Source organism: Cibotium barometz, chromosome 52 (genome assembly GCF_041138505.1).
Source record: "Cibotium barometz isolate CiBa-2024 chromosome 52, ASM4113850v1, whole genome shotgun sequence".
NCBI lineage: Eukaryota > Viridiplantae > Streptophyta > Polypodiopsida > Cyatheales > Cibotiaceae > Cibotium > Cibotium barometz.
In genome coordinates this window covers 1,482,169-1,495,271 of record NC_141097.1, presented here as the reverse complement: position 1 = coordinate 1,495,271, position 13,103 = coordinate 1,482,169, and the positions used below count along the sequence as shown (strand labels likewise).

General features: G+C 47.0%; 1 protein-coding gene across 4 annotated transcripts in view; it reads left to right on the top strand.

The window, feature by feature from the left end:
* The first annotated feature begins 502 nt into the window (after window positions 1-502).
* Window positions 503-13,103, top strand: part of LOC147608661 (Mo25 family protein) — a 94,808-nt gene continuing 82,207 nt past the window's right edge. The window contains exon 1 of one of the 4 annotated variants that reach the window (XM_086788259.1): window positions 503-723. In XM_086788259.1, the coding sequence (XP_086644385.1) occupies window positions 613-723 (111 nt within the window). In that variant the 5' untranslated portion in view covers window positions 503-612. The remainder of the gene's footprint in view (window positions 724-13,103) is intronic. The other 3 variants (XM_086788261.1, XM_086788260.1, XM_086788262.1) reach the window with 3 other exon arrangements.

Here is a 13,103-nt window from a genome sequence, read left to right as displayed (position 1 = left end):
ACGTCACACATGACGAATATGGGAGATAGAGAAAAATACCAGTCACACGACGACATGCACGTACAAGCTGGCAAATGAAATGAAGCTTGGAGGAGATGGACGTGTAGAAGAACAATGGCAATTACCTTCTGATATGGACATATCCGACGGTTGCACATCATAAGGAAAAGATTTAACAGCACAATGTCGAACCACATAAGACGTGAAGGGCATGCAACAAATCACACATACAAATAAAAAGCCGAAATAAACGATCAATCTAGAAAGGAAATTAAGTGACACGTGTTGTTGGCGCATGCACTCTTCAGCGTTCCCATTACCAAAGGTTTAAAAAAAAATCAATCTAATTAATTACAACCCAACCCACAAAACGTTGTGGGTGCAATATATATTTAGCACCACTTCCCTTTAAAAATTGCAAGCCTAACTACTTTTAGAGGTGTTTTAAAGTTCTTGTTTTTTTTGTTTTTTTGTTTTGTTTTTTTTTTTTTTGGGGGGGGGGGGGGGGGGGTGGTTTTTTGTTTTACGAGCGGCCAACGCTTTTTTCATGTGGTGTGCAGACCACTACTACCAGTGAGTAAAGAGCATCTTTCTTAGAAATCCAAGCACACCATGTCTTCTTTCTCGTTTTTCAAGCCCTCCAAGCCAAAGACCGCGTCGGAGCTCGTCAAGGCCACCAGATACGCGCTGCTCGCACTCGACTCCAAAACCGCCAGCGAAAAGGTTTCCTCTCGATTAGATCTAAAACAACGTATTAATCACAAGAGCTATGATCAAATTGCAATAACAGTTAGGGTTAGGGTATAGATTTATGGTCCTTATATGCTCCTTGCAAAGCCTTTTCGAACTCTCTTTTTGTTCTTGTTTCTTGCTCTCGTGCTTGTTTGATTTGAATGCATGCATGCATGTCTAGATGGAAGCGTGTAGCTCCGGCTTCACACCCGCAGGCCGGCTTTCCAACGACCGTCTCTTCCCCGTGACCTCCGTGGTTGTGACCATCTGCTTCCCTGCCTCGCCCGGGTGGATGGAGCATGTTTGAACCTTGTGTAGTTTTGGAGACAAACATGGACGAGTGGATTGAAGGTTGATCCTAATTGTGTGTTGCTTGTTGTGGGCTAGAAGAATTTACGCATGAGTAAGTGCATACAACACTAGCGGTCTTGTAAGTGGTGTCCAGGAAGTTGCTTGAGTGGGTTTTGCAGCTCATAGGTTGCCTTGTATGCAGTGGGATTGCTCTTGGGTAGTTTGAGGTGTATGTGCATAGTGTGAGATGGACGCTGATCATGTATCTAGGTGGCATTTTGTTTTGTCTGAGGCTTAAGAAACTCACTCTTGATGATGATTTGGTCTAAAGCTTTACAATTCAGACACAATTGTCTTCCTTCTTCACAAATAAGATTAGGTTGGGCTGAAGATTAATTGGGCTCAAAGGAATGATAAGAATTTATACTATCAACTGATCAAAATGTATCAAGAATCAGAAAGATTGGTAAACAACTTCTCCAATTACTTGTTTCCTCCATGTTGCTCAAACCATGGAAAACTTATAGGGGGGCTGAGCATGTATCACCGAGTCCAAGGCCGGTACCAGCTACTTCTTTGACTCACCTTCACGAAAGATTGAATTTTACTAAGTATAATGGTAAACTCGACCCCACAACTTTGTACTCATGGATTCATCAGTTTGAGGCCTATTTTGTTGTTGGTTGGAAGTTAGATATAGAAAAGGTTGTGTTAGGTAGCTGCTACATAGAAGGGGAAGCCATCCCTTGGTGGACACTTTTGTTGGAAATCGGAGGCCGCTTCCTGGAGTCATGTTGTTCCGGTTGGTTGGACCAGGATTGCTCTTCCTGGAACAAGAGAGCTACCAAATCATCAAATGTCTACAAATCTGAATTTCTCTTCGTCAAGAGCCAAAGAGTGGTAGCAAATCCTTGACAGGATCCATGCAAACCATTGAGAACTGTAGAAACAAGTGGACTGTGAGGTATCACCTCATCAATATAGATTAATTGCTCTTGCAAATCCTTAATACGGGTGAGAAACCCATCCATAGAAACACCCTCAATTATATGCTCCGTGTCAAGCTTTTTTTGGAGATAAGCTACACGAGCTTCATCGCGGATCTGATACAAAGAGACAAGTATATACCATGTAGCCTTAGCTGAAGTACATGAATGGATATAAGGAATGCCTTACCGTTTACATGAGAGAGCAATCAATGCATGAGCTTGCGCATCTTTAGCATCCCATTTGAGTTGTTCCTATATAGAAGGGACAGCTGTAGGTGGTGCACTTCCACTAGAACCCGAATCACTAGTTTCAACAGTGGATCCCCTTGATGTGCTAACTCTAGGTGCGAGACCAACAAGTCTTAACTCAACACCAGACACATATATCTATAAATTCTTTGCAACGAGTATATGATTCATCATATATGCCCACATGGAATAGTTTTGATGTTGAGATATCGAGCTCATCTAGTAAGCCGGCGGACACTGATGACCCGCTTGGGGGATAGGCCCCACACTTACACCACTGGCATGGTTGGTGAGATCATGGGTGATATGCGGCCAGTGGGATGACAGGCTATGTGACAGCCATTCTAGAGACTGGCATAGTTATAGCGCCAGCTCATTTAGTTGGGTTCACACTATAGAGAACCCTAGTATGTATTTGGTTAAGTACCTTTTTATTGTGTGTACTCTTATCTTTGTATATGGAGTGTTGAGTGTTGTGTGTACTCTTATCTTTGCAAAGGAGTGTTGAGTGTTGGCTAATAATGATGTATTTGGGATGCTCTCTGCCGAGGACAAGCTTGACGGGGCAAACTAACAATCTTTCCCAAGCAAATGTCGCTACACAATGCACTGCAAACCCTCAATGTCCACTGAAAGGCAACCTTATGAGATGTCCAATGATTCACTGATGCAAGTGTATTGAGATGACAGAGTGGTAGGGTTGTAGATCATGCATACGCTGTCTCTTTTCGTGTCAAAGGAAAATCTAGGACATCTTCTAGTGCTTAGCCTAAGGGCAAGGCACTAGCCCGTTTAGATCCTCCTGCATCAAAAGAGGGTGGGGACAAAAAGAAACTACGTAACTATTGCAGAAAACTTGGACATGTCATTGAAGAATGCAGAAAGCGTGGTTTGGCTGCTACCACAGATGGCACTAAGGAAGAGGCCAACTTGGCTCATGATGGCTATGCATTGCTTGTCACATGTACTCCATTTATGCCTTCTTCTTGTATGTCAGTTTCTGATGGTGATTGATACTTTGATAGCGGTGCTACAAAGCACATCACTTCATGTAAGACGTTGTTTGCTACTTTATAGGATGCACCTAAGGGTGGTACAGTCATGTGCGCTAATAATGCATCGTATCCCATTCAAGGCATTGGGAATGTAGATTTGACAATATGCAATGGCGACATTTTCACTCTACATGACACATTGTATGTACCTGGAACAGTGTTGCATGGAAACGCGTTTCGTACAGGTTTGAAACGTACGAAACGTTTCGAAACGTTTCGTCCTGTACGAAACGCGTTTTTTATTCATCATGAATATTTTAATACGCTACAGCCCGACACATCGAATTGTTTCGTACCTTTTCTGTGTGCGTTTCCCAGTGGCGGCAGCCTGTACTTTTTCGCCATTTTGTGTGCTAGCTTGCCATCGAATCAAAGCTCGTGTCAGCCCGCCTGTAGATGAGGATGAGCATGAGGATGCAGATGAGGATGAGCATGCAGATAGCAGCTAGCAACTGCCAGCATCATTTTATTTTTGGACATGTTATTTATTTTGATCTTGGATTTTGAGTCATGACTCATCACCCATGTGGTGATCCTTTTGATTTCTGTTTAGTCATCACCCACGTGATTTGTGATATCATCATATCTTACATGTATTTTGTTTTTATTGAAATGAATTCAATGTAGTCTCTTATGAGTTATGTCAACAGTTTTTTCTTTTGTATATTTCAAGTTAAAAATATACATACTTTTTCTATTTTGTATGAAACCTTTTTCTACCCGTTTCTTACCTTTTATGAAACGTTTCAAAACGTATGAAACCCGTTTCATACCTGCCGTTTCAGAAACGCCTGGCAACACTGACCTGGAATTCGTATAAGAATCTCATCTCTATATCTGCACTTGCTAAAACTAGGTTTAAAGTTCAGTTTTTTAATTATTGTTGCTTATTTCATGAGTGTCGAGTTGTAGCTTCTATTGTCATGTCTGGTACATTGTAGATATGTATGACAGGATACAAAGAGTCTCATGATGCTATGGCTGTCTCTACCCGTACAGTTTTACGTGACATTGAGTTGTGGCATGCTCGGTTTGGTCACCTTAATTTTCCATCTCTTATGTGTTTGCAAAAGTATAACATGGTTCACGAGCTGTCTCCTTTGCAGCTCCCTGCTAAGCATGTATGCGAGGGTTGTTTACTTAGGAAGATGCATCGACATTCTTTTCCCAAAGATGTCATTGTGCGAGTTACACGTTCATTGCAGTTGTACATAGTGATGTTTGTGGCCCGATATAGGCTCCATCTCTTGGGGGACATCTATATTTTGTCACTTTCATTGATGACAAAACACTCGGTTCACTTGGGTGTATGGCTTGAAAGCCAAATCAGATGTGTTTGCATTCTTCCGTGCTTTTTTACCCTTGGCTGAAAATGCTTGTGGCCATAAACTTGTTGCTTTGCGTATAAATTGAAGGGGGGAATATTTATCCAATGAGTTCATAGCTTTTATGCAGTCTCGTGGCATATCTCATCAATGTGCTACACCTTATACTCCTTAGCAAAACGGTCTCTTATGGAGATGGCTAGGTGTATCCTTAAAAGCAAGGATTTACTAAGTAGATTTTGGCTTGAGGCAGTCATGTGTGACAACTATGTGCTGAACCACTGTCCCATTGAAGCCTTGAAATCTATGACAGCTTATGAGGCGTGGAATGGCAGAATCCCAGTGCTTACTCATATAAGGGTCTTTGGTTGTCTAGCTTATGTGCATGTACCAACATAATAAAGACATAAACTTGATGCAAAGGCCATTAAATGTATCTTTACTGGCTACAATTGTGAAAGCAAAGGGTATCAACTTTATGTGCCCACTACAGGCAAAATTATTGTGTCTTGCGATGTTATCTTTGATGAGTTTGCATCTCAGCCATTGTTTTCATGTCAAAAACAGCCATCAATAGGACCAGAAGATGTCGTTGATACATTCTTGCCTTTATTTGAGTCACATATTGATGATGTAGAGTTTACTTTGGCTTGTTTACAGCCATCACATCATGTTAAATTCAGCCACCTAACACTACTCAAATTGGTCTTGATATGCCACATAGAGACCTTGGGCGATGCATTAGATAATGAACATGTAGCTATTCGTGAGACAAGAAATGTACCTTGTTGGTTGATTGACACTTTGCGTGATAGCAAATAGCTTACTTTTATGCTTGGTTGTACTTGTGCTACATCTTGTCATGCATTTTCACATTTTGTTGCATAGTTGCAATGAAATGTGTTTCATTCAGTTTTTTTGAAACGAAACGTTTCATTCGACTGAAACACATTTCATTTAGGTTCAGATGTTAGCAGTATGATTTAGGTGTTTTTTAAATCCAGAGAGTTCTTTTCGTCTACCTGCGCATGTGAAAACCAATGAAGGAGATCCTGCGTTGCTAAAATCAGCCCCTTCCAGCTTCTCCCGCACTTCTCAGCTTCTGTGTCCACTATCTCGCAGGTTGGTTGTGCTGATTTGTGTCTTTTTTCTTCGATTTTGCAAAAAAAATTTTAGATTTTGAAATTTGGGGGTTTTCATGCTAGGGTGCCAATCTTGCCATGTCTTTTTCAAGATGCCTCGCACTAGGGATGCCATGTGGGCCCATGTTACTCATGTATCAAGATATGGTGGTTCAGGCACCCAAAAGTGGAAATGTAATTTTTGTGGAGTTTGTTCAGGAGGTACCATAATCTGTGTTAAGGTCCATTTTTCAGGTTTAATCGCGGAAGACATTGGTGCATGCAAATGGTACCTGCAAACATCATAGCCGAGCTACAAGAGTGGAAAAGACAACAATTGGTAGGATGTGGTTGTGGGCCTCTGCCTGAGGATATTGAGGCTAGTGAGGATACATGTGATGCATCAAAGAGAACACAGTTGGACTTAGAGGAAGATGCACATAGCCAAGCAGGATTTAGTTCCACTTCCACAACAACATGAAGCCCTTTGCTTGTAGAATCTAGAGCCTCTCTAAAGAGAGCAAGAATTCAAGCAAGCATGCAAAAGTAGGCAATTAATGATGCAACTAGGGAACTCACTAGGCTTTTTATCCCATGTGCTTTGCCTTTTCATATTGTGCACACCCCACGACGGAAAAAGGCCATGAGGGCGATTAGCCGCATTGGATGTGGGTGGGAGGGACCCTTCTATGAGACTTTGCGCACTAAAGAGCTTAGAAGAGAGCAACAAGAAGTGGAGGTGGAGATGGAGCCATTAAAAGCCACTTGGACCAAGTATGGTTGCACATTGTTATGTGATGGGTGATTAGATATACGCAAGAGGAATGTGTACAATGTTTTGGTGTTCTCGTGCAAGGGTACTATGTTTTTGTGTGCCATTGATGCATCTGTGCCTGGGACATTGGTGAGAGGAGAGTTTATATGCTCACGCGTTCGAGAACATAGTGCAGGTGGTCGCTGACAATGGTAGCAATTGTGTCTCTATGGGACGAATGCTATAGGATGAGTTCCATAGCCTAGACTTGCTCATTGACGATCTTGGAAAGATTGGGTGGATTGCTGACATCTTTGACCCTGTGCGTAGCTTGGTGAAGCTTGTTACCAAGAGGCCTAAGATCTTGGTAATGTATCATGCGAATAGTGACCTTGAGCTTGAGAAGTCCTCACAAACTAGGTTTGCAGATATGTTCATTGTGGTTGAAAGGGTAGTCAGAGTCTGACATGGACTCATGCGCACAGTGGTCTGCCGAGAATGGATGAGCTAGGAGGAGCATGAACATTGGAAGGCAGTTGCTTTTGCACGCAAAGTGATGCAAGGAGGCAGAGGCTTTGGTGAGCACTCTTCAACCAATCTACAGTATTCTTCACATCACTGACATGGAGGGCAACACTCTTGGACCCTTGTACGAGTTCATGGCCCGGATTGGAGAGGCTCTTGATTGATGCATTCTCTTGACAGATGAGAGGTACTCAACATGCCAAGTTCCAACTTCCCACTAGTTTGCCTTCTTGTTGTAACTTGTATCTTAGGCTTTAGCTAAGAGCTTTGATCATTCATGGCTAATTTTCAAGGTTGAGGACATTTGATGGGTTTGGAACGACCGGTGGGATTGGTTCCATAGACCAATCCACACGGTTGGCCACATATTGCATCCTCTTTGGCGGAGTGAGGCGTAGTATGTTAATGAAGAGTTGGAAGACGGATGGCAAGATTACGTTTAGAAATGGACAAGAGGCGACGTGGAGCTTATGAGACGCTTGGAGGATGAGCGGCTAGTTAGTAGTGTGTCGGAATGCCAGCCACGCATTTGGTAGACAGATTGCTGTCATGTGAGAGACACAGCTTCAGAGAGGAACTGGGGCACTTGGGCCCTCTTCCATACAAAGAAGGGGAACAGATTGTCTACTACTCAGTTGGAGTGGTTGGTGTATTGCCATTGCAATCTTCACCTAATTGAGCAGTCGGGCAATTTGATAGAGCCTCGCCAGGTCAATGTCGATAAAATTGACATTGAGAAGGTGAAAGATGTCCAAGAGATTCCTCAGGAGGAGTGCAACATATATGCCAGGTGAAAGATGTCCCAGAGATTCTCGAAGCCGGTTGAGATGACCATCACTGCTTCCCCGGTGAGGGCTTTCCCGCCAAAGCTCCCAGGTGGGGCCCCCAAGATCTTGGGGCTCCCTGTGGATTACAGTTTCTTCTGATGTCTTCCGGTGGAAGGGACAGATCTTTTTGAGGAGATAGTAGCACCCATTCGGATATGTGTGGTGTTTCATCACTCCAGACCTTCTACGACATAGAGTGGCGCGATGATCTCTTCTTTTCCTTTGAGTGCAACCCGTGCAACCCCGAAGACGGACTGGGGCTCAGAGTTGGTGGCTGCCACCATCCAAGGGTAGGCAGTTGAGCTTTCACACCATCTTCATGGACTCCGCATCACCGATGTGCTCACCCACCTCTGGCCCTTGGCTAGGATGGAGCTTGGAGGCTCAGGCCATAGAGACCAGTCTAGGAGGTCGTGGCCTCCAGCCTGGAGGTGTTGCTCTTTGTGTTCTTGCATATCTTAGTCGCAGTACCACTCTCCCCTTCTTACAGATACCTCCATTGTGATCGATGGAGTTCGGAGTATGCCTACTCTCGCGCTCGGATAGAGTGGCGACACATGGAGGATAGGATCCGTGCCCACTTGGCGCGCCTTTGTCCCTGGGCTGATTGTGATTATTCCCCATCTAAACCCATGCCCACTGCTGCGGGAAGAGTCGGAGGCGAGGATGGGGGAGGAGGAGGAAGGGTGAGGAGGCGGAGAGGAAGGAGAAGGGAGCGACTGGGAGTGATCCATTGGAGAGGAAGGTTGCTGGGAGGGGCTCGTCGGGGGTTTAGTGGGGCTAGGTGGCCTCATTGGAAATTGAGTGGTGGAGGAGGAATCTCGGCGGGGAAGCGGCCGCCAAACTGGAGGGGCCGGAGGGACCCTCTTTGTGACTGGAGGGGGCCCATCACCGACAGGTGGGTGTTGTGATAAATGCTCGAAAAGGTTCTTTGACAGAACTGAATCCTCCTGTACTCTGCCGGGCTGGCGCGCGCGGCGTGGGCGCTTGTCTCTAGTAGTCGGCTAATGGCCCGGGCGCGGGCCAACCATTTGCCACTCTTTGGCAGTACGGTCGTCCACGGTCGGATCTTGGTGCTCCGCTGCCTGAGAGCTTGCCTCTCTCTCTACCCCTTGGTGAGGATCTGAACGGGGACCGGGGGGGGGGGGGGACCACCGGAGGCACTCTCTTGGACTGGCGTCGAGGGCAAGCTCCGGCGAGGTGGCCCATCTGCCTGCAAATGAAACATTGGCCCGGAAGGCCCGAGTACTCCACTCGCTGAATGATGGGGTCGCCCCGAAGCCATGGGATATATATGACATGGGGCACTGTCTCTGGCGAGGCTATACAAATGCGAAGGGACGGAATTTCGGCCGCCCGTGTGAGAGATGAGGCAACAGTGGGGGGAGATTCCATCACTCTCCCGAGTACCGGGAGAAGAGGAAGGTATTCCTTCCTGAGGCCTGGGAAGCAGACTGTCATTGGGAAGCCTGACATGCCCACGTGTGGGTCGGACACGGGGTCGAAGCCGTGCTGCCACCGTGCAAAGAAGGCCTGGGCTGTACGCAATGCAACGGGGCTCAACTGCACGACTCGATTTGATGCTGCTGGTGAGTCGAACTCAAGCTAATAGTAGCCACGCCCGAGAGGATGAATGTCTTTCTTTCTTTCTTCGCCACTAGTATATCATGGAAGGCAGCCTTCGAGCAGATTATGACCACAAGAGCCATGCCAGAGAGGCTTTCATACGGTTTGATACACTTGATCCTGAAGGAGGGTGGTGATAGATTGGAGATCTGGCAGTGGAGACCCATCACCCTTCTTGGGACCGCCTACAAGATCTTGGCCAAGGCCATCAGCCGAAGACTTCAGCCTTTCCTTCCTAACTTGATCCATGACACTCAGACAGGTTTTGTTTAGGATCGGAGCATTCTAGACAACATCTTCACCTTCTGGGAGGCGACAGCTTCGGCGGCAGTAGGACCTCATAGTGCTACTCCTAGACTTTGAGAAAGCTTATGATAGGGTTGATTGGAGCTTTCTGGAGGGCATGATGCGCCGGATGGGGTTCCCTGTGGCATAGTGTTTTAGGATTGTACTCAGCGTCTCACAGTCAAGTTCTCATTCAGGGAGTCCAAGGTGTTACATTCCCCCTTTCCCACTCGGTCTTGTAGGGTTGTCCTATGGCACCTTATCTTTTCTTATTTGTTGCCGAGGCCATGAGCAGTTTTCTCTCAGCTTAGAAGGCGGGGCTCTAGGGATTGCGTCTCCCCCTCCATACACAGGAGAGCTGCTGGACTCAGAGTTTGCAGATGACAGAGTAGCATACCTATTAGGAGATGTTGGGAATCTCTAGAGATTCGCTGAAGCGATCGAGATCTTTTGTCGCGCATCAGGAGCACTGATCAACTGGCACAAGTCGTGTGGTTTTTGGGTAGGCTCTGCACCTGCCCCAACTTGACGCCTAGTTGAGGCTTTCCAGTGGATTTCGAGAGGCACTCCAGTCCGCTATCTTGGATGCCAGGTGGGCATCGATATCTCTCCGGAGCAGCAACTCGCCCTTCTTCTGAGCATTCAGACGAAGCTTTGGTACTAGAGTTCTGCGAGGCTCTCCTTAGCCGGTCGAGTGGTGGTGGCAAACTAGGTCCTTTTTGCCACCATGTGGTACATTACTTCTTGTTGGGCCTTCTCCTGAGCGTGCATTGGTGAGGTACAACGGTTGATCCAGAACTTATGGGCCGGCAGGGAGGCCTGCCTGGGCCAAGGTGACATGGAGAGTGATCATTCAGCCACGGCACAGAGGGGTCCTAGGCATCATTGACCTCACTATTCAGAGCCGCGCCTTGCTGGGCAAGCTGATGTGTTAGAGGACTCCTTCCCGGTGGTGAGCCTTGGAAGGACTTCCTCTTGGCCCGAATTTCAGCCCGTACCCCGAGCCTAGGGCGCCCGTGGCCGCAAAGTACCATATGGATCTTCCCAGAGATGCGGGCCCGTAGATTTAGCCTAGCTTTTGAGGACAGATTTGCAGCCAAGCTTACTTCGACCTTGGGAGCACCTCACGTAGGGCCTTATGCAGCTAGCTCCGGTAGCCTCAGAGGAGCGTCTTTGGTAGCTATTGATTTGGAACCCCGTGCTCCGTTTACCCAGTGGCCATATGTTGGGGGCCCGACCTCATGCATCATGGGGCGCGTTGAGCACAGGACTTGCCAGGTCCCTTGGAGATTGGCTTGCACACAGGCAGCTACCCCAGAGGTTTAGGAGAGAGGCCCGGTAGGGATCTAGGGTAGAGACAGACTCAACCTTGACATCGACTCTGCTATCCCTCAGGAGTGGCTGACACCTATCCCAGACCAGACTCCCCCAGAGTGGCTAGGAGCATTTATGAGGCATGATATTCTATTGGCAGTCCATGGAGCGGATGAGGGTTGTGGTTTGCTCACTTTTTCTATTGGTCCCAAAGAGATCAGAGCCTCCCTTGGAGGATTTCAGTGGTTGTACCTTACAGAGGGTGAGGGTGATTGGGTTTTAGGCACATGAGTGGCACATAGACCCCCCGCCGGCCAAGGTGGCCAAGGAGAGACTCTAGCGGCTATGGATTTGGGAGAGCCAACCTCCCACGCGCCTCCAGTGGGACCCAGGAGAGTGGACTTGGCGTGATCCCGCTAATCGGGAGAAGACTCTGGATGCCCTCTTTTTTGCATACACAGTGTGGCTAGGCCGCTGGATTCAAATGCTAGAGATTGATGGCACCTCGGCAGTAGCAGTACATTGGCAGTTCACAGGGCCTCTCTTAGCGTTTTCTCTCAGATTTTTGGAAGAGGCTCTTCGATAGTTTTTGGCCTCGAAAGATCACCCTCTTTATTTGGTTGATGGCACACATGAGCTTGGCGGTTGGCACGTGGTTGGGCATTGGTGGTTGACCACCCGCTTGCCCGAGATGCGGCCACCCTTGGGAGTCTCAACGACAGTGTCTTTGGGATTGCCCGAAGGCTCCGCAGGTTTGGCAGCGGATTCTCTGCGTCTCCACGATGGGCAGGACCTCAACCCGTATCATTACAAGGGGCACTATCGCTTGGGCTATAGAGGCTGAGGTTGTCAGGGCTTATGAGGAGGATGGTGGGGGGCTAACCCTTTAGGTCTCATCTCCGCATTTTGGCAGTACCAGTCCCAGCTCCATCCACTGACCACTAGAGACCGGGCTCATGTCAGAGATGGGAGATTTGTAGTAGCATTGTAGCCTGGCACATATGAATAGCTAGATGTAGCGAAGCCATCGAGGGTACCCACACTCTGCCTGTGGAGTCCATCAGGAGCATTTGGCTTGACATCATCCATACCCTCTGCGGTCAGTGGGGGAAGTTGCAGGGTGGTTCTGACCGCACGCGGAAGCGGTGGGAAGCTTTCTTGAGGCTTTGGTGGCCTGGCCCTTTTCTCACTGATAGAGGTGGCATCACACCACTTGTGTGGTTATTCGCCCTCCCCCTATATGAGATAGCTGTCTCCTAATAGAGCAGCCAGCCGGAGGAGAAGTGCAGGTTTCTCCACCTTGTGATTATTTCCGCCCGTACATGGAGGCGAGTTTGTATGTAGCCCTTCGTGGTTGTATTTAGCCCTTCGTGGCTGTTTTTTTAAATTAACTAAATAGAAGGATCTTTTTCTTGGAAAAAAAAACATGATTAAGACAGAGGAGAGAGAAGAAGTGTGAGATTGGTGTTTGGATTCTCTTGTATTTTAATATGGTACAAAAAGGTTACATAAATGCTTGTACATGATGCAGGCCCTTGGTCAGGCCCAAAGGGGTGACCTTTGGCCTCTTCTACATGATAACCGATGAATGAAACTTCTGAAATGCTGAATGAATAAATGACTTCATGCTCTTATATATGCTTGAGGTGCTGGTCGGCCAGCTGCAAATGCTGTCGGCTTGCTTGGACATGAATTATTCTTGAAAATAACATTTAAATGGCTGTGCTGATGGTAATGCTGTCCCATGTGCTGGTCGACCTCCTGTAGACTGGCGCCTGCTGCCTAGGACCCCCTTGATAGCTGCTGAAAGTAGGCTGGTTGCCTCTGATTGCCCTAGACCCTCCATGATGATGATGGTGATGGTGATGCTAATAATGCTGCTGCTGCTGACGGTGTTGATGCTGAAAACGATGCTATGATTAATGCCTATATGCTGTCCTAACTGCTGGATTAGTTAGGGATTAAGATGTTCATGCTGAAGATTTTGCCATGGCATGGGCATGCACGTGA